General features: G+C 38.5%; 1 protein-coding gene across 5 annotated transcripts in view; it reads right to left on the bottom strand.

The window, feature by feature from the left end:
* The window catches only part of NAV3 (neuron navigator 3), an 853,944-nt gene that overhangs the window by 162,592 nt on the left and 668,808 nt on the right, over positions 1-22,544 (bottom strand). For 4 of the 5 annotated variants that reach the window (XM_059186398.1, XM_059186399.1, XM_059186402.1 and 1 more), the window contains 2 exons: positions 6,409-6,517; positions 5,327-5,710 (listed from right to left, as the gene is read on the bottom strand). In XM_059186398.1, coding sequence (XP_059042381.1) covers positions 5,327-5,710; positions 6,409-6,517 — 493 coding nt within the window. Of the gene's footprint in view, positions 1-5,326; positions 5,711-6,408; positions 6,518-18,610; positions 20,065-22,544 lie in introns of those variants that run through there. The other variant, XM_059186403.1, reaches the window with a different exon arrangement.

The raw sequence follows: 22,544 nt of genomic DNA, 5'->3' as shown, positions 1-22,544 counted from the left end.
CTAATACAGCAGGAATCCTGGAAAATACAAAATGTTTCTGAGTATCGGTACGCCTGTAATATATATTATTATATATAGAACTCAGCTGTTTTTAAACACTGCCTTAAGAAAAAACTACTAATTTAAGAATGTATACACACATACTTACTTACAAACGTGTATGTATTAGTTACGCATTCACTGAACAAATGAGCACCTATGAAAATATAAAAAACACTAGCAAGGAGGTCATGTGGTATCTTGCCTATATTGCTCACTCCTGCACCCACAGCCCCAAAATGCTGCCTGGCATACAGGGTGAACTCAGAAATATATTTTGGAAACACATTTTACCTCAGGATCTTTCTCTCAATTCTTTTCCCGGAAGTCCACACATCTCCCACAATTTCCACTATCTTCTTCTATAGGAGACCACACTCGCCATCATATCTCTACCCTGAAAACTACTGCTTTTCCAACTTATACCACAATGTCATCCACTCTATGTTTCTAACTCTACACTCATCATCTCCCATCTGCTTTCTCAAAAAAGAAAAAAAAAAAAAAAGCCTCTTTTTCTGCCTATTTTCTCTAAAGCTATAATTTCCCCTTTCTGGCGCTTAGAAAATGGGCATCTTATCTGAATTCACTGCCTCTCTTAAGCCCTTATGAGTAGCGTCTATCACTTTGTCTGTAAATTTCTCCTTCGTAGTATCTTCCATATCAGTTTTTCTGCTCCTTTCATCCCCATCAAGGCTACGCCCATATTTCTGGCTTATAGACCTTGGACCTCAAGTTCTGCAGCAGTGTCTGAAATCTACATCAGAGCTTCTCCTCTCAATACATTTTGCAGATTTCCCCTGAGGGGGGCTTTCAGAAATCATCTTCATGACCTCTTCTGTGTGGCTACTAAATAATCTTAAGAAACAGTGATTTCCACTGCTTAGAGTACACAGTTTAAATTTCTAAGCATAATGTTATTGAGGCCTGTCACAATAGACCCTATCTCTCAAAATTAAATATTCAGATTCCATGACTCTTGATTAAAGGAAAGGTCAGTGAATGTCCTCTAATCCAACTGTCCTTCTGATTCTAAAAATTATATTTTAGTCAAGTTCACTGAATGACATTCTTTCTACAATATTTCTCCTTTTCTTACAGATATTCTCTTAATACATTTCCCTCCTCTATAGCTATTTAAATTAAACTATTTCCTTTTCTTATCCACTCCTTTCTATCTCATGCCTGGATTTAACACTTTCTCTTTCTTCTGAACTTTTAGCTAAGTTTTGATCTGTACAAAACTTTTGAAATTACTCACACATTGCATTGTCAATGTCCATTGATTTCTGATTTAAATTGCTCCCAAGATATGCATGTTTTCTCTCCTCAGATAAGCATTTTCTGTGTATATAAATAAATAGTCAATCTTCATTATTCACAAACTCCATATTTACAAATTTGCTTACTTGCTAAAATTTGCAAATCAATAACTGCAACACTTCCATGATCATTCACAGACAGGTGCAGAACAGCAATTGGAGTTGCCCGTGAGGACATTCCCAGCTGAGGTCAAATAAATAAGGTGACATTCTCCCTTCTTGATTTGGCTCCCTTACTGTCAATGTCTCCTTTTTACAGGCTCTTTAGAGCCATATTTTCTGCATTTTTGTGCTCCCTGTTGGAGATTCTGCTGCTTAAAATGCCCCCTCAACTGTAGTCTTGAGGTGTTCTTGTGTCCCAAAGTGTAGGAAGGCTGTGGTGTGTCTCGTAAAAAACTATGACTTAGATAAACTTCATGTAGGCATGAATTACAGTGCTGTGAAGGCATGAGCTCAATGTTAATGAGCCTATAATATGTATTAATTCACAAATAAGGTGGCTTTAAATTTAAATACACATAAAAAAAGATTATATTCTGATGAGTTGATAAAAATGTTGTGACCCAAAGCTCACAGGAACTATGTCTGTATTTCCCCTAGGAGCAATGGTTCAATATTCACTAATTCAGTATATGTGGTGACTACTACAGATAAGGAGATTGACTGCCTGTGTGTGTGTGAGTGTGTGTCTGTCTGTCTGTGTGTATATTCTATGTATATGTATATATGTGTGTATACATTAATATGTGCATGTGTATCTGTGTATATAAATATGCTATATTTATGTATATAATTAAATCTTTATTCAGGGGCATGGAAGAGGTCTCCCTGTAGTTCACCTGCTTGCTGTGCCCTGGCTCGGAGAGCAGTCATCAAACCGTGCTGCAATTCATGATTTATGGCAACATCAAGCTGAGAGCCCACTCCTAGGTTAACTGATTGCAGCCAGCTCCCTTGCTCTAGTGCCTGGGAACTCTGATGCAGTCAGGCACCCCTATCTTCCTGTGGCCCCAAGAATCCTGAAACCACAGTGTCCCACCTAGCATTCCACCGGACTTTGCCACCTGACTCATGAACAATTACTCAGCAAATTCAAATCAAAACCACAGTGAGATACCACCTCACACCAGAATGGCTAAAATTAACAAGACAGGAAACAACAGGTGTTGGCGAAGATTCAGAGAAAGGGGAACCCTCATACACTATTGGTGGGAATGCAAGCTGCGGCAGCCACTCTGGAAAACAGTATGGAGGTTCCTCAAAACATTGAAAATAGAGCTACCCTAAGACCAAGCAACTAAACTACTAGGTATTTACCCCAAAGATACAAATGTAGTGATCCAAAGAGGAATCTGCACCCCAATGTTTATAGCAGCAATGTCTACAATAGCTAAACCATGGAAAGAGCCCAGAAGTCCATCAACAGATGAATGGATAAAGAAGATGTTGTGTATATATACAATGGAATACTATGCAGCCATCAAAACAAATGAAATCTTGCCATTTGTAACTACATGGATGGAACTAGAGGGCATTATGCTGAGCGAAATAAGTCAATCAGAGAAAGAAAATTGTCATCTGATCTCACTGATATGTGGCATTTAAGAAACAGAAGCAGAAGATCATAGGGCAAGGGAAGGAAAAATAAATCAAGATGAAATCAGAGAGGTAGACAAGTCATAAGAGACTCCTAACCGTAAAGATAAAGTGAAGGTTGCTGGAGGGAAGGGGTGTAAGGGGATGGGGTAACTGGGTGAAGGGCATTAAGGAGGACAGGTGATGTGATGAGCACTGGGTGTTATGTAAGACTGATGAGGGTTGCCTCGGTGGCTCAGTCGTTAAGCGCCTGCCTTTGGCTCAGGTCATGATCCCAGGGTCCTGGGACTGAGCTCCACATCAGGCTCCATGCTCAGTGGGAAGCCTGCTTCTCCCTCTCCCACTCCCCTGCTTGTGTTTTCTCTCTTGCTGTGTCTCTCTGTCAAATAAATAAACAAAATCTTAAAAAAAAAAAACAAAAACCACTGATGGATCACTGACCTCTACTTCTGAAATTAATAATACACTATATGATAATTAATTGAATTTAAATAAAAAATAAATCTTCATCCAATAGTGAATATAAAAACACATATGGTCTCGGGGCGCCTGGGTGGCTCAGTGGGTTAAAGCCTCTGCCTTCGGCTCAGGTCATGATCCCAGGGTCCTGGGACCGAGCCCCACACTGGGCTCTCTGCTCAGCAGGGAGCCTGCTTCCTCCTCTCTCTGACTGCCTCTCTGCCTACTTGTAATCTCTGTCTGTCAAAAAAACAAAAAAACAAAAAACAAAACAAAAAAAAAAAACCACATATGCTCTCACTTAAAGTGATGAAGAAAGAAAAGAGGAGGAGATAGGAGTGAGAGTAGAAACAGTGGGTGAGAAAAGGGAGAGACAGGAGAAAAAGTTCATGCTTTCAAAAGTGTAGCTCCTGTGCTGCCCAAACTGGGTATCTCACCCCCAGATGGTATTTAATATGGACAAAAATGATAACAATAACATCTACAAGTTAGTGTGATTATTAATGATAATAAATGGAATTATGATGCTGATGACAAATTGACTCAACTCTCATACTGTGACAGGCTTTGAGTAAGTACAATTTTGTGGGTTATTTCCTTAATTCCTAATAATTTTGTGGAGATTCTGCAATTTCATCCTTATTACAGAAAACAAAGAGTTTGGGCAAATTAAGCCCCCATGGCATCCACAGACAGCAAATTGTAGAAAGGAATTTAAATTAGACTCTGACTCCAGCAGCATCTCAACTACCTCCTACCCTAACTGACCGCAATCTGTCTCCCGAATTCTAAACTGTTGGAATTTAGGCATCTGGGAAGGAGCACATATGAAAGCACTGGATATGGGGACATCACAGCAGAGCTATACATCGAAAGGTCTTCTGTAATTTTTTTTTTTTTTTTTTTTTAGGTCTGTCTCCTTTCAAATAACATTTTCCTTTTTCTTTTCTTTTCTTTCATGAAGGATGTCAGGAAGGTTACTCATATAGAAGAATGCTTTTTGATACTGGTTCTCTCAGATGTATAAGGACAAAAAGTAGGTCAAATCCCTAAATTTAGCATTTTGGGAAATCATGAAAATTATAAACTTGATTTGGGAAGCTTTTCCTTGCATTACAGAGCCAAGGTTTTGAAGCCAGATGTATGTGACTTCTAATGCAAGTCTCCCTTTTCCTTAGCATTATACAATCGTGGCTATTTAGGATAAGGTTTGGTATCTGTAAGGAATTATAATTATTTATAGAAGTAGCTTTAATAGAGTATCCTATTGCCTCCACTGGGGCTTATTTTCAGATTGGGCTGAATATTCCACATTGCCAAAATCTTTAAGAGTTTTATAATCACAATATTTTTTGCAGATTACAATAGAAAACAGAAGAAAAACAAAGGCTATGATTTAAAAAATAAATCTGATACCATCAAAAGAGATTGAAAATCTCAATTTTAAAATGATTTTCCCTCAAGTTAGATTGGAGGTGCATAACTGAAGAAAGCTAGAAAATATCTGTCTTCAAAGAAGTTAGAGGCATTTTTGACAAACCAAATTGAAAAAATAAAATCCATCAGCCCTGCAAAACTCTTCCTGTCCCCTTCCCACGTCTTTTACTACAAAATCTGTGACTTAAGAATTCTGTGAAAATCACTCCAAAAAGCACAGGGCACATTTGGTTCTCTCAACTAACAACAGAAAGATTTAAGGGCCTACAATGAAAAGATTTTATAGAAGTTTTAGATATTTTACTCTTCATGAATGAGCAGAAGAGAAGGTCTGATATATCTCCAAACAATCTTCGATTTTTCATGAGTTCTAATGACTTTGTGAGCTGACAGAATGACTTTTTCTCTAGCTCATGCATCTTAGTAGAACATTCCCTGTGTGTGCAATGTTGGTAGAGACCAAGGCCACTTACCCACTATTGATGTCATCAGCCCTGAGACTTTTCCCAAGGATATCACCGTCACTCATATATCCACCAACGTCGACTTCAGAAGACATGTCCAGGTCACTGCTTGCTTTCTCACTCATGTCAATTTGGGATATGTTTCCCAGTCGAGAGACAGCTGCTCGACGGAGAGGTGTTGTGTACATGAACCTCGAGGGGTCTGTGTGGATGAATCGGCTGGTACCACTGCGAGGGTAGCCAGCCCCCAGGGAGGGAGCATCTCCAGCCTGAAGTCGAGGACATGCCTGACCCAACCTCCAGGTCATGGGAGTGGGTCGGCTTGTCAGGTTGGGTATGGTCCTTCCATTCACTTCTGTTGTCACAGTGCTGTCAAATGTTGTCTCCAGGGTGCTGGCAAACAAATGAAGAAAGAACTATACTCGGATTCACTTGGGATCATAGACCAAAAATACATGAAGACAGGAAAGGCTAGAGCTGAGTCATTTCTTAGAAGTATGTCATTTTCATGAAAGTCAAATTATACTTTCATGATGAGATGCGAAACACCTCTGCAGATGTCAGCATGTGAGATGGGGCATTCATTAGAAAATTGTTGTTTTGCTTTTTTGCTTTTGAAAGAAAGGTCATTGTCACATTGTAGATAAAGCAAAATTGTGTTTCACAGTTTCAACCAACCCTTCACCTAACCCCAATGGCTTGCCAGAACTATTCTGGAAGTTGAGACCAATTATGTTTCAGAGTCTCTCTGTACCCCCCCCCCCAACCCCACTCCTGCCCCAGATGCATTTCAACTGCAACTTCTGCCCACTGTTCTTTGTCACAGGCACGGAAATCTACTTGGTTGTGATGGTGATAATTTCAGTAGCTATTTTAATTTGAAAGGGATACTCTATAGAAGAAGAGGTGGATGGGAGAAAAAAGTCCCAGGGTATATGCTAAGAAGTAGCCAGCTGAATGTCATGTAAAATTTAAGTGAGAAAATAGTAAGGGGAAATTAAATTTTTTCTTTATTCTTATAAGATGTTAAGTTCTTGATAGTCATTTTTTTTCTTTATTGGCCCAACAATATATAGAATTGAGAAAAAAACCTGTGGCTTATCTGGGTCCCACGAAGACTGGACATAGTCTCCTCTAAATTTTGCCTCAAATCTGCTATGTTTTTAACTGTTCTCATTCTTCTTGTTTCAGGGTCTTCACCTGGAAAAGTAACATAATATATTTGCCAGTCAAGTCATTTACTGATCTCAGAATAACTGCATACATAGATAAGTAATATAAATTCTTCTCCTTAAAAATATAACAATAGGTAGGAAATTCCAAATGGCTACTCTCTGAAAAGTGTAATTCTTCTTTCTACATTCACATTCAATAAAATGTGAATAGAAACAAATGTATCATTACAAGTAATAACTGATGAGGAGTGATGATAATACAATAATACTTTGTAGATCCATGACCTTAATTATTGCGAAGTGACAGTGATTAATTCAGTAATATACTATTTAGTACTCCACATTATTGAGCTTAATTTAAAAATCTGAAATTATTTGGAACCTAATTAATCTCATAATTACCTATTTCTAGGTCTAGTCAGGAGAGTAAGATAAACTTACCTTATAGCAATTACACATTTGGGCTCTGGGGAATAAGACAGAGGTCTTTTCTTACAGAGGCAATAGCATTATAAGTCTTCTATTAACATTGCGTGGCTATATTTTTAAATAAAAATATGTTGATTTTTCTACACTTTCTACAGGGACTCACAAAATACCCCTGTGACACCAGAGTGCCAATAAAGTCCCCAGCATCTAAACCCAGCATGTGTTTAATACGCATGAAACCCACAGGTTTCCAATGTGACAAATGCTGGCCTTGCTCAACCACCACCTCTCTTTGAGATGCAGAGGTACCATTAAATGAGTTTGATTATGGACATGTAATACTTCCAAGCCAGTGGCCACCTGAAACTGGTCTATTTGGAGACTGAAAAGAACATGGGGACACAATAGAGGAAGTAGAGAAATTTAAAAAAAAAAAAAAAAAAGAAAGATGAGGGGTAGGAGTCAAGATGGCAGAGGATTAGCAGACTGAGATGATGTTAGGTCACAGGAGTTCAGCTAGGTAGATATCAAAGCATTCCTAACACCGACAACCCAACAGGAGATCGAAAAGAAGAGCAGCAATTGTAGAAACAGAAAATGGACCACTTTCTAAAAGGTAGGATGTGTGGAGAAGTGAATCTGAAGGGACGGGAAGAGAGGCTGTGGAAGGAAGGGCCAGCTCCCGACAAGTGACAGAGCAAAAGTCTGCTCCAGACTGGGTGGCTCAGTGGATTAAGCCTCTGCCTTCAGCTCAGGTCGTGATCTCAGGGTCCTGGGATCGAGCCCCACATTGGGCTCTCTGCTTGGCAGCGAGTCTGCTTATACCCCCCGCCCCATCTGCTGCTCTGCCTACTTGTGATCTCTGTCAAATAAATAAATAAAATCTTTAAAAAAAAAAAAAGTCTGCTCCACCGAGGGACATCATTCCAGAGTCCAACCAGGGGTGGAGCCCTCAAAGGGACAGTGTGGTCTCAGGTGCTGTGAGGTCACAGAAGGATCGGAGGTGTCTGAGTGTAGCAGAGCATACAGGTATCAGAATGGGGAAGCCAGCTACAGAGATGGAGCTGAGGAGCAGATTCTCAGCTCAGAGTTACCTTAAACTGTGATCCATGGCATAGTCAGGCCCTGCTTTTTGAGCAGGGACCCCATAAATGGCAGATCTGGGGAGACCCAACTTCCTTCTCTGGAGGCAGGAATCTTCTGTGTTTGGAGAATCCAAACGGGGCTGTGTGCCAGAGACTGAAATGTTCGGTCACTTGGAGCAAAGCTGGAGGCCAGGGAGACAGGAATGACTGACTGCTTTTCTAGGAGGGCTCACTGAGGAGTGGGGAACCAAGCTCTCAGCTAATCCGGGCCAGAGATTGGGAGGCCACCATTTGCATTCCCGTCCTCCAAAGCTCTATGGAAAACATTCAGGGAACAAGAGTTCCCAAGAACAAACCTGATCAGATTACTTAAGCTGGCCCCTGGCAAGGGGGGCACAGTTGGACCTCGGGCAAAGACATCTGAGAATCACTAAAACAGGTCCCTCCCCCAGAAGATCAGCAAGAACATCCAGCCAAGACCCAGCTCACTGCTCAAGGAGAATAGCAGAATTCCAGAGGAAGGGAAAGCAAAGAATGGAATTCATGGCTTTCTCCCCATGATTCTTTAGTCTTGCAAAGTTAATTAAATTTTAAATTTTTTCTTATTCTAAGTTTTTTTTTAACTTTTCCTATTTCCTATTTAACTTTTATTAACTAGTTTATCTTAACAATACCTTTCTTAAAAAGACCAAACTTTTAAAATCTCCATTATTACAGTCATATTTCATTCTTCATTGGATCTAACTTTATTTTTTGTATACATATAGGGTTTTATCTTCTAAAAAATTTTTGGCATAATATTTCTTCTAATACATCAAAATATACCCTAAATATAGCACAGGGTATTGTTCTAGTCTCCAGCCTGAGCACATTCTCTCCACTTTCTTTTTCCAACCAAATTATCAATTCCTGTTTTAGAAATTTTTAAAAATTTTCATCTTTACAGTCATAGTCAATCCCTTCGTCATTTTACCCTTATTTTTGTATATATACAAGTTTCTCTTTCTTTAAAATTTTAGGAGGTACTCTCTTCTAAGGGACCAAAATATACCCAAAATATAGTTTAAAAATTTAAAGAAAAATCAATTTTCACATATATATATATATACGCGTATATATATAAATTTATATATATATAAACTATATAAACCAATATATATATATATATATATACATGTATATATATATATATATATATATATATATATATATGTGAAAATTGATTTTTCTTTAATTTTTTAAAACTTCTTTTTACCCCCCTCACTTATCCCCCCAATTTTGGTTCTCTTCTGATTTGGTTGGTATACATTTTCCTGGCATCTTTAACACCCTTTTACTACTTTGTTCTCTCACTCATATATTCTTATCTGGATAAAATGACAGGGTGGAAAAATCACCACACACAAAAAAAGAACAAGAGGCAGTATTGAAGGCTATGGACCTAATCGATACAGACATTGGCAATATGTCAGATCCAGAGTCCAGAATGATGATTCTCAAGGTGTTAGCTAGGCTCGAAAAAGGCATGGAAGATATCAGAGAAACCCTGTCTGGGGAAATAAAAGCCCTTTCTGGAGAAATAGAAGAACTAAAATCTAAACAGGTTGAAATAAAAAAGCTATTAATGAGGTGCAATAAAAAATGGAAGCTCTTACTGCTACAACAAATGAGGCAGAAGAGAGAATTAGTGATATAGAAGACCAAATGATGGAGAATAAAGCAGCTAAGCAAAAGAGACAAACAAGTACTGGACCATGAGGGGAGAATTTGCAAGATAAGTGATATCATAAGATGAAACAATATTAGAATAATTGGGATTCCAGAAGAAGAAGAAAGAGAGAGGGGGGCAGAAGGTATACTGGAGCGAATTATAATAGAGAATGTCCCTAATATGGCCAAGGGAACAAACATCAAAACCCAGGAGGCACACACAACCCCCATCAAAATCAATAAAAATAGGTCCATACCCCGTCATCTAATAGTAAAACTAGCAAGTATTAGTGACAAAGAGAAAATCCTGAAAGCAGCCCAAGACAATAGTCTGTAACATACAATAGTAAAAATATGAGATTGGCAGCACACTTATCCACAGAGACCTGGCAGGCCAGAAAGAACTGGCATTATATATTCAGAGCACTAAATGAGAAAAACATGCAGTCAAGAATACTATATCCAGCTAGGCTATCATTAAAAATAGAAAGAGAGACCAAAAGATTCCAGGACAAACAAAAACTTAAAGATTTGTATACACCAATCCAACCCTACAGGAAATATTGAAAGGGTTCCTCTAAGCAAAGAGAGTGTGAAAGTAGTAGACCAGAGAGGAATGGAGACAATATACAGTAACAGTCACCTTATAGGCAATACAATGGCACTAAATTCATATCTTTCAATAGTTACCCTGAATGTAAATGGGCTAAATGCCCCATTCAAAAGACACAGGTATCAAAATGGATTAAAAAAAAAAAAAAGCCATCAATATGCTGTCTACAAGAAACTCATTTTAGACCCAAAGACACCTCCAGATTTAAAGTGAGGGGGTGGAAAACCATTTACCATGCTAATGGACATCAAAAGAAAGCTGCGCTGGCAATCCTTATATCAGATACATTAGATTTTAAGTCAAAGACTACACTAAGAGATGAGGAAGGACACTATATCGAACCCAAAGGATCTGTCCAACAAAGAGATATAACAATTTTAAATATCTATGCCCCTAACATAAGAGCAGCGAACTATATAAACCAATTAATAACAAAATCAAAGAAACACATCAACAATAATACAATAATAGTACGGAACATTAACATCCCCCTCACTGAAACGGACAGATCATCCAAGTAAAAGATCAACAAGGAAATAAAGGCCTTAAATGACACACTGGACCAGGTGCACATCACAGTATATTCGGAACATTCCATCCCAAGCAATAGAAAAACCCACAGCAAATATCATTCTCAATGGAGAAAAACTAAGAGTTTTTCCGCTAAGTTCAGGAACAAGGCAGGGATATCCATTATCACCACTGCTATTCAACATAGTATCAGAAGTCCTAGCCTCCTCAATCAGACAACAAAAACAACAACAAAATTAAAGGCAGCCAAATCAGCAAATAAGGAGTCAAACAATCACTCTTTGCAGATGAAATGATACTTTATGTGGAAAACCTAAAAGACTCACTCCAAAACTGGAATTCAGTAATGTGTCAGGATATAAAATCAGTGCACAGAAATCAGTTGCATTTCTATACACCAACAACAAGACAGAAGAAAGAGAAATTAAGGAGTCAATCCCATTTACAATTACACCCAAACCATAAGATACCTAGGGATAAACCTAACCAAAGAGGCAAAGAATCTGTACTCAGAAAACTATGAAGTACTCATGAAAGAAATGGAGGAAGACACAAAGAAATGGATAATATTCCATGCTCATGGATTGGAAGGACAAATATTGTGAAAATGTCTATGCTACCTAAAACAATCTACACATTTATTGCAGTCCCTACCAAATACCATCAAATTTTTTCAAAGAAATGGAACATATAATCCTAAAATTTATATGGAACCTAAAAGACCCCAAATAGCCAGAGGAATGTTGATAAGGAAAGCCAAAGTTGGTGGCATCACGATTCCAGACTTCAAGCTCTATTACAAAGCTGTAATCATTAAGACGTATGGTACTGGCACAAAAACAGACACATAGATCAATAGAGCAGAACAGAGAGCCCAGAAATAGACACTCAACTCTATGGTCAATTAATCTTTGACAAAGCAGGAAAGAATGTCCAATGGAAAAAAGACAGTCTCTTCAACAAATGGTGTTGGGAAAACTGGACAGCCACATGCAGAAAGATGAACCTGGACCATTTCCTTACACCACACACAAAAATAGACTCCAAATGGATGAAAGACCTCAATGTGAGAAAGGAATCCATCAATATTCTGGAGGCAGCAACCTCTTTGATCTCAGCCACAGCAACTTCTTCATAGAAACACAGCCAAAGGCAAGGGAAGCAAGGGTAAAAATGAACTATTGGGACGTCATCAAGATCAAAAGCTTTGCACAGCAAAGGAAACAGTCAACAAAACCAAAAAACAATTGACAGAATGGGAGAAGATATTTGCAAACAACGTATCAGATAAAGGGTAGTATCCAATATCTATAAAGAATTTATCAAACTCAATACCCAAAAAATAAACAATCCAATCAAGAAATGGGCAGAGGACATGAATAGACATTTCTGCAAGGAAGACATCCAGGTGGCCAACAGACACATGAAAAAGTGCTCCAGATCCCTTGGTGTCAGGGAAATACAAATCAAAATCACAATAAGATACCTCATCACACCAGTCAGAATGGCTAAAATTAACAAGTCAGGAAATGACAGATGTTGGAGAGGATGCAGATAAAGGGGAACTCTCCTACACTGTTGGTGAGAAAACAAGCTGGTGCAGCCACTCTGGAAAACAGTACGGAGGTTCCTCAAAAAGTTGAAAATGGAGCTACCCTATGACCCAGCAATTGCACTACTGGGTATTTAACCTAAAGATAGGAATGTAGTCACCCAAAAGGGCACATGCATCCGAATGTTTATAACAGCAATGTCCACAGTAGCCAAACTATGGAAAGAACCTAGATGTCTACCAACAGATGAATGGATAAAGAAGATGTGGTATATATCTACAATGGAATACTATGCAGCCATCAAAAGAAACTAAATCTTCCCATTTGCAACAACGTGGATGGAACTAGAGGGTATTATGCTGAGCGAAATAAGTCAATCAGAGAAAGACAATTATCATATGATCTCCCTGATATGAGAAATTTGAAAGGCAAAGTGGGGGACTTGGGGGGTAGGGAAGAAAAAAATGAAACAAGATGGGGTCAGGAGGGAGGTAATCTTTAAGTGACTCTTAGTCTCACAAACCAAACTGAGGGTTGCCAGGGGGTAGGGAGAGGGTGGTTGGGTTACGGACATTGGGGAGGGTATGTGATATGGTGAGTGCTGTGAGTTGTGTAAGCCTGACGATTTACAGACCTGTCCCCCTGGGGCCAGTATATGTTAATTTTTTAAAGTAATTAAAAAGGGACACCAGGTGGTTCAGTGGGTTAAGCCTCTGCCTTCAGCTCAGGTCATGATCTCAGGGTCCTGGGATCGAGCCCCACATCAGGCTCTCTGCTCAGAAGGGAGTCTGCTTCCCCTTCTCTCTCTGTCTTTCTCTCTACCTACTTGTGTTCTCTCTCTGTGTCAAATCAATAAGTAAAATCTTTAAAACAAGTAATAAAAAAATCTATTTGTTCTATTTCTGAGAGTTGCTTGTTAAAGTTTCTAGTGATAATTGTGAATTTATCTTCTTCCCCATTTAGTTTTGTCAGTTTTTGTTTTATGGACTTCAAAGCTCTGTTATTAGGTGTATTATGTTCAGAATTGCCCTGTCAGTTGATACATTCAATACTTTATCATTATAAAGTATCTGTCTCTAACTTGGACAATATTTCTTGTTTGAAGTCTACTTTGTCTGATAGAAATGCAATTACACTAGCTTTCTTATGATTTGTGTTTGGATGGTGTATATTTTTTCTATCTTTTTACTTTTAAACTCTTTGTGACTCTAAAGTATGTATTCATATTGGCAAGATAAATTTCAGTCTTATATTATTCATTCTGATAATCTCTGTTTTTAATTGTAAGTTTTAATCCAATCACATTTAATATAGTAATTAATATAATAAAAAAGGAAAGATGAACGAAGAAAGGAAGAGAGGGAAGAAGGGAGGTAGGGAATGGATGGGCTAAGGGGAGGGAAGGTATGGGAAGGAGAGGGGAAGAGAGGAAAGTAAAGGACAGGGATGGGGGAAAGAGAAGGGAATGGAAGGAAAGGAAAAACAAAAGGGAAAGTGAAGTTAGAAAATAGCATATATTAAACTTCTATATGAAAGCCATCACACAGGGGAAGATGTATATCTACAATCTGTTTCAAGAATATTGGTAGATATTTGATGTGTTCATTTTCTTCTACAGAATTCATGCCAGATTAAAAAATATATATATATATACAGCAAATGCACTCACTTAACATGTATAATATCAGCATAGCGTTGGTAGGGATTTCAGAGAATGTCTGTCCTTGCCTCTCAGCCAGTGAGGAAACTCATCTATGCCTCACGTGGGAGATAGCCATGGGTCTGCCTTAAACCTCCAAGATTGGAGAGGCATCCTCTCAGGAAGAGATGGCTCCTTCTACTCTTGGACAGGTCTAAATGTGAAAACATTTCTGAGGATGGACAATTTGCCTCCCTTTCATTTCCATCGAGTGGTCCTAGCTACTCTGTAAGCCACTAAATTTCAGAGACTGGAACACACCAACTGCCCACTCCTCTATTTTCTTCTTCAGCCAAACATCACTCTGTTGTTCATTTTTCCTCATCCCAAGTGGTTGCCAAAACATCCACCATTCTGCTGCCAGTCTGTAAATGTCTACTTTTTAATTGACAAAATATTTGGACAATTAAAATATGCTTAAAAATAGCATTATTACTTCAACCTTAGAAAGTATAAAAAATGCTTAATATATAATCAAGATAGAAAAATATGTATTGTACACTCATGCACATGGCATAAACTTTTCCTACACTATTTAAAGGCATGCAATCCTTAACCTCATAAATTAACATCACTTTAAAACTCAAAGCTGTTAATAACCCTTGAGATTCTAATAATAATCTCTCCAGAAATTCATCTCACCCTTCTCATAAATATAACAGCATATTTGAAAAAATGGCTAGAAAGAAGCCTACTTTTTACTTCTAAACAACCTGGTAAAACCCTGAAGATAAAGAAGGAGCATGTAAGGAAAATCTTAAAGAGTAGGATATCATTACAGCCGAAGGAAAGGCAGAGGTGATCGGAGAGATTTTAGTTCAAGTGGGTAAAAGAAATAGTGCAGAATGAAACAAAATTGGAGAAGCACTAGAGCCAGTATTAGAATATAAGATTCTAAGCGATGGTAAGAACTGAGAAGTCTTAAGGGCGGGAAGTATTGAGATGACCTTTACAGTAGGGAGGAGGGAATACAGTTATTGACCCTACACAAGGTCACAATATATACCATTACACATCACCTGTCCTTGGCCTCCTTCCCTCTGTGAGAACTCTTACACTGTAATCAAGTTGCATTTCAATCACTTGTCCCTAGCCTAGCATGATATTTGAATTATTTTCAGTACCTTCTTAATATAAATTATAGGAACATTGTATTTTCAGAAGTTCCATTTCACTAAATGTTTTCTCACATCCTCATCTTTTAAACATCCTTCTTCTGGGGTTCCTGCGTGACTCAGGTCGTTACGCATTGGACTCTTGGTTTCAGCTCAGGTTGTGATCTCATGGGTTATAGGATCGAGCCCCACACAAAGCCATGCTCCCTGCTCAGCTCAGAGTCTGCTTGAAGATTCTCTCCCTCTGCCCTTCCCCACCCCCATGCACACTCTCTCTCAAATACATAAATATAAATAAATAGATAGATAAATAAATAAATATCCTTCTTCCAATCCAAAAGCCATCTTAGGTCCTTGGTTTTTCCAACTGCATACATTTTTGTTTATACAGCTTCTCTCCGATTTCAGAACCACAAGCTCCTTTCCTCCTTTGGTTTTATTCACCACAATATTCACTCACATGGCACTGTACCGTTCATGACAACCAGACAGATATTTTCCTCCCAGTACTTAATTGAACAAAACATAATCCCTGCCTCATTCAGGTTATGGAAGATGACAACCAAGCCAAAATCTAAAGCAGTGAATGTTTTCAATGACCCACAAAAGTCAAAATACAATTATATACACTTTACAAACCCCTTTAGGATTATGCAAATCTGAAACATCCTATAAATTTGTATCCAAATGATGTCTAGAAGATTGGGGGAGGGATGGGAGCCTCAGCTGAAAAGCCCAAATGTAAAAGCACAAGTAAAATGACACATTAGTGACAAATAAAAGTTAGCAGAGAAAAATACATATGATAAATTCATTCAGTGTTATATCTCCTCTCACTTCCAAACTCTCAAATCCATTAAGGCTCAGTTGAGACCTACTCTTTGCCCCACTTACAGAAGACACTTTATAAGCAATGAGAAAGCAGTTTACAGTTTCCTTTAAGTTAAAAACTTAAAGTGAATTCCAGAATATGCCATTTTGGAAAATGTGTGTAAGCCCTTACTATCCTGTCTGATAATCAGGAGGCCTCTTTTGGGAAAACCAGTAGCTTTTACATTTTTGCTTAGGGGTAGATGGGCCACTTAATCTGTGCGGTCCTGCTCGTACTTTTTAGGCTTTAATTATATACATTGTAATTAACACTGCCAGCACTGTCATCTTTTAATAGGAAGTCAAATTATATATGAATGAACCTGATTCACAGAGAATTATGTCCTCTACATCACCTACTTTGCAAATGTTATTATTTAGAGTACAGCTGCCTGATTTATTTTGAGAACCCTAATTTTACAGATGTCCCCAACAGTGATTTGGATGGAAATTTTCAAATTCTCTTAAGATAGATACTTTGAGCAGAAAATAGCCAAAACACAGCCAACTACCTTTTAAATATTCTCCTATATAGTTGCAGCACAGACTCTAGTCTAATCTATTAGGATTCTTAAGACTAAAGAGATGAATTCTAGGAACCCGGCCTAAAAATTAACCTGGAAGAGGCCATTTTGAGTCCGAAGCAGAATCTATTCAAGCATGTGGCAGAAATCCTAAAATTCTTGTGTGCTCTGGGCTTGGATATATTTGCCAATTTAACATGCATCATTATTGAGGCAATTGCATTGGAGGGCTTCATTATCCTGATATGATTATTCATGTCACAACTATCTGAATAAATTCTTCCTTACTTCCTTGCTCGCATTTTGAATACTGGCACAAGTTGGGTGGAGGAAGCCTTAAAAAGAATAATCCCATAAATATAATAAGCAGATGCTCAGTTTAAAAACCACGGAATATACAGACTTCTATAGAGAGATTACCCTCTGACAGTAGTGCTCCAAGTTATTTATGCACAAAAAGGCATATGTCACATACACACCCACATTCAGCATGGTATAATTTAGCAGAGCAACCAACAAATACTGGCAGGGTACTGCTCTCTGTTCATATCTTCGAGAGTACTTATATACAAGGTACTTAGAACGAGATAAATGCTACTACTTTCAAGGCAAAAGATGAATATTATTTGATCCTGCAGTTTAGAGGATCAAAAGAATAAAAAGATCCTAAAAAAGTAAGACTCCCTCCCCTGCCTTTGTACTGCATAGAGGACTTTCATGAGAAACAGTTCATCACAGATACCACACAATGGTGAAGAAGTCAATCTTCTACATCTGAGCACCTGGTGCATTCAGATTCAGATTCAGAAATCACTATTCCTATGCCTGTGGAAACATTACTCATCTAAAGCCAAACAGACATGAAAAATCAAGCACTATTTGCCACTGTCTCTCTAAGCTTTCTTCTTCTAAAGCTGGTTCACTAAGATTCCAGAAAGCTTCATCAAACATCTGGTAACAGGAGAGATTACACTGAGAATAAAAACACATCCACATTTAGCATCAGCTACCCAGAAACAAAGAGATCACTGGTCAGGTTTAAATCTTTCAAACATGGGGAGACTTTTATGAAATTTTCTTGTAAACATACATATTAACAAAATACAATGTGGTCAAGAGTTTGAAACTTATGGATTTTTGCAGAAGACACCCTGTGATGGAAATGCACTTTGGTAGAACACTCAGTGAGACACAGCAACTAAAATGGACCCAGGCTGGCTACTTAGGTAGGCAGCAAAGTCCAAACTGAAACAAAATAGAAGAATTACTCCAGATATCTTCACAGTTTATTAATTACAGATTATGTGAGAAGTTGTTACTAGACTTAGGCCATCAAAAAGGCCTACTTTGTAAAGTATAAATATAGTTCACAGTCATTGACACAGTAGTTGAAATAGTTATAATGTACACACTTGGGAGAATTTTTTTGCCAAACACACACACACACACACAAAAAGCAATGTGTGAGTAAAGCTGTTCAAAAGAGGCCTCTAAATTTCTGAAAGTGTTACTAGCATGCCTGGTGCTTGTCACTGAGGTACAAACGAAGACCATCTATTTGGATACCACTGAGGCAGCAGAAGAAACTGACTATACAAAACATTTCCCCAAGACATTTCCCCTTCACTGTTCATTGCATGTTTGTGGTGAGGTCACCTTGAGAAAAATTCAATAAATAAGTCCCATTAATTACTAAGTAACAAACATGTTTGCAATTGTAAAACATTAACCACTCCTTTATGGATGTCTAGAATGTCCCAGATATGAGGCCAATAGTGCCCAGGGCAGATTGCTGCTATCTATTTTCTCCAAATAGACTTTGAGAAAAGTTCAGCTTTACAAAGAAAATAATGGCAACAAGTAATTAATTTTTTTTTTTTTTGAGTCACCAGCTTTAAAAATCCCATCAGAAGAATGGAAGCTATTTAGCCAATGCAAATGGGCAGCTTCTTAAAATCCCCTCCTTCTGGGGGAACAAATCCAACTTACCTAACAAGTCAGTGTAAAGTGCCTGTTCCAGGTCGCCCAGCATTGTGAGGATCACATCCTCGTCCAGATGAGCTGTGCCTTCCCGCAGGCAGCTTTCTCCCTCCTCCTCAGCCCAGCTCCTGCTGATGCTGCTTTGCCTGGAGGACACGTTTTCATCTTCAGACCTGCTATCTTCATCACTCTCGCCTTCCAAGCCCTTTCTGGAAGACCAGCCCTCCAAGCCCTCACTGCCTGACTGGCTAGCGGGCAGAAGGCTCCAGGCCCCCGGGCCGCCGGTGTGGTACAGGGACTGGACAGAGCGCGAGACAAATCTGGACAGCGAACGCCTCTCCGCATAGTCTGATTCTCTCTGGCTGGCCTTTGCGGCATTTCCAAACCAGTTGGAAATGCGCACAGTGGGTCTCCTCTCCCCTTCGCTGGTGAGGGCAAGATTGGTCAGAGACTTCTGCTTCTGAAGGCAAGCTCCCCTTCGCCTTACTTCTTTGCTCCGAAACACAGAGAGTTCAGCCGGCCGCTGCATGGCTCTTCTAGGGGCTTCTTCTTTTCAACTGGACCTCATATTGTCTTTTACACAGAGAGAGCAACTGGCATTTTTGGTTTTAATTAACACATGCACTTCAGTAAAAATCCCAACAGGTGCCAACATTCACATAAGACTCTAGAGCGATGGTACAATTAATCAGTTGCCCACAATCAAGCTTGCCACATTCTCTTTCTAATCAGCAGTACTTACAAGCATTTTGCTTGAGTGTATCTGAAGCAGAAAAGAGTTCACCAAAGACACTGCTCCAGCTGAAAGTAGCACAGGAAGCCAACTACGTTTTCCAGTCTTCATCCAATCACGTGTCTCAGCAGGACGATGGGTCCACATTTCCCTGTATCACTTCTGTGTTCCCAAACGTGAGGCACCAGAGATCTCACTCCCGGTTTTTTGTTTTATTCTTTTCTTCTCTTTCTTTCTTTCTTTCTTTCTTCCTTTTTTCCCCCCTACTTCTCACCAGCCTTTCACTGATCTATGTCTGCAGCTCTTGACTCTAGATGAGCTGACACGTTGCAACGCATACAGCCTCCGCATCGGAGCCTCCTAAGAGCAGAAATTTAGCACCGAAGCCCAGTGCTGCACGAGCGTCTGGGGCTTTAGTATTCCACCTGCATTCTCAGATCTATGGCCCTTCTTTGCTGCTGCAGTGGATGCTGCTGGCTGCCATGGCAGCAAACATCCTGCTAAATTAGAACAGAAGCACGAAAGCGGCTGTCCAGCCTAGAATGCCACAGGTTTCAAAGCCAAGCCCGAACGAGAGGCTACACTATTAGCCCTCTGCACATTTAAATCACTCCTGGCCACCCAGCCCCAGATGCGGACACACACACACACACACACACACACACTCTCTCACACACTCACACATTCTCTGATTCGGAGAATGACAGACTAATTCTCTATAGCTGCAGGCAGCTGAAGCAGGCAGATCTGCCTTCTGAATGTTGGGATTTGTGCTGTAAAAGCACAAATCAAATTCAAGAGTGTAAAGGACCTAAAAAACGTAGCATGACACTCTCCACTGGCTGGCAGATAATGCTTTAAAGGGAAAGACTTCACCTCATCTGTCAAGGGCTTGTTATGCTTAGCTATTTAGTAAAATCCTAACAGGACAATTAAAAAATCAAGACTTCTTCCTGTAAAAATTAGCAAAGAAAATAACTCAAGAGGATTTTCCCCAATATTTTCACTCAAAGCATAATTAAAAGTTGATGTCCAAGAATGCAGAAAATAAGTATGTGACAAAAAAATATAAAATACAAATTGTGTTTTTTGATACTGAGCATTTTTTCTAGTCTACTATTGCAGAAGCACTAGCTCTTTGTTATTTATTATTTTAATAAAAACAGACAATTTATTATATTTATCCTGTACTGATTGTGTATATTCACCAGCACCCCAAAATTCTAAATTTAGGAAAACTTTTAAAATGCTTATTAAGTTAGTAGGGACCACGTGTACTATTTAAAGCTAAGGAGAAGAGTATTAAAAATTTTTTTTGAGGTTTTCTGCCCATAAACATTCCATATGAAAAAGAGGAAAGTGGAGAAATACATAGAAATATTGGTGCCTTTCCAACTGATAAGTCCCTATCATTTTCTGAACTAATAAGATCAAATTACCTCTGAGCTTTCACTTCATATTGAGTACCTCAACTAAGGGAAATGCTCAATTTCTTAACTATATAAATTAGCATTATAATATACAGTGCCTATACCTTTACATATGATAATAATCTTCTTTGCAAAGCTAATTAATTCTTAAGATCAGCCCCAAGGAAGATCATAGCTAGATCTGTTTCACACACATATATAAAAGGAAATTAAATGAAAGGCAATTTTTTACAATTATTTGCAGAAAAGAAATTGCAATTAAGCAAACAAATCTGTGAATGTGAATACTGATTTTCAATTCTTTGGTCTTTAAAAATAAATTTCTTAATTTCTTATATGCAGTGTGCTTAAATGAGGGTACAAATGTCAAATCATAGAAACTGAGGATAGAAATTGATGATTATCCTTATAAAAACATCATCTTACAAAGTGTTTTTTTAAAAGATGAAAATGCCACTCCCCTCTGGATTCCTAAGCAATACATTTCTTTTTCATTTGGAATTACTGCGACCCAGTAAATCACCAGGTTATAAGACTACAGTAGATTTGATGATGCTATATAACTTTATTTTCTCTGACATGTATTACACTAAAATACACACGTAGCGTACTCTTGAGTCTCACAGATTCATAAAAAAGGGAATTCTTATGCTTTAGACATCAAAATTAGTGAAAACAATAATTATGTCCTCTTCTTATACAAAGGAGCTTGTTACCAATCAGCTTAAACCAGTGGTTAAACTTTAGTCTTCAGAACTCTCAGAGGACTCATTGAGTTATAGCTTGCTGGGCCCCAGCCCCATCCCTACTCATTTAGTAGGTCTGAAAGGGGCTCGAGACTGCATTCTAACATATTTTGGTGATGCAGATACTGCTGGTTCTGGGACCCCACTTTGATAACTACTAGCCTGAGACTAGTGTTTTTCAACTGGGTTGAGGATATTCAACTGGGTTAGGGGACACTCAGCAACATCGGAAAACATTTTCAGTTGTTACATCTGGGCAGTGGTGCTTCTAACACCTAGTAGGTAGAGGCCAGTGGTGTTGATACCCCGACAATGACAGGACAGCCCCCCACAACAAAGAATTATGCAGACTACAATATCAGTATTGCCGAGGTAGAAAAATTCTGGCTTAGACTAAGTTATTTTGAATCTACAAATGTTTTAGAAATTCTAGTGGCTTACAAAAACAAAGATGCATTTTTGTTCACATGAACATCCACTCTGTTGGCTGCAACTCTAATCCAATTCCCCCTAATACTAAGACCTATGCTAAAAGAGGAGGAAGATTCTTCAGACATGTTCATACTATGACAGAGGAACAAGCAATGAGAGATCCAAGCAAACTGACTCTTAAAAGTTTCTGTTCAGGAATGGCCCACGTCATTTTTCCACTCACATTTCATTGGTCAAATTAAATCACATGGTCTATCCTGATTCATGGATCAGGAAATATTCAAGACAAAGTTTGATAAGTCAGAAAAGAAAACACATGTAACCATTACCTTATCCTGCTTCATCTAAATTCTCACTTCTAAAATGATTTCCCAAATTCATTCAATTATGTTATTACCTTTTCACAAATGACATGACAGCTTTGCTAATACCAAGGCAGTCTGGCACTTTCAATGTTTTTCAGTGAGTACAAATTTTAGATAAAGGTTAAAAAATGCATTAAACAGATGTTATACATGTTGGTAAAAAGCCTTAGGCACAAAAAAAGGGGCAAGGGTGAACCTATGCAAAAACAAACAAACAAAAAGCAACAAAACAAAACA

The sequence above is a fragment of the Mustela lutreola genome, chromosome 8 (assembly GCF_030435805.1).
Source record: "Mustela lutreola isolate mMusLut2 chromosome 8, mMusLut2.pri, whole genome shotgun sequence".
Taxonomy (NCBI): Eukaryota; Metazoa; Chordata; class Mammalia; order Carnivora; family Mustelidae; genus Mustela; species Mustela lutreola.
Note: the sequence above shows the minus strand (reverse complement) of the source record. Positions and strands in the feature narration are given on the sequence as shown.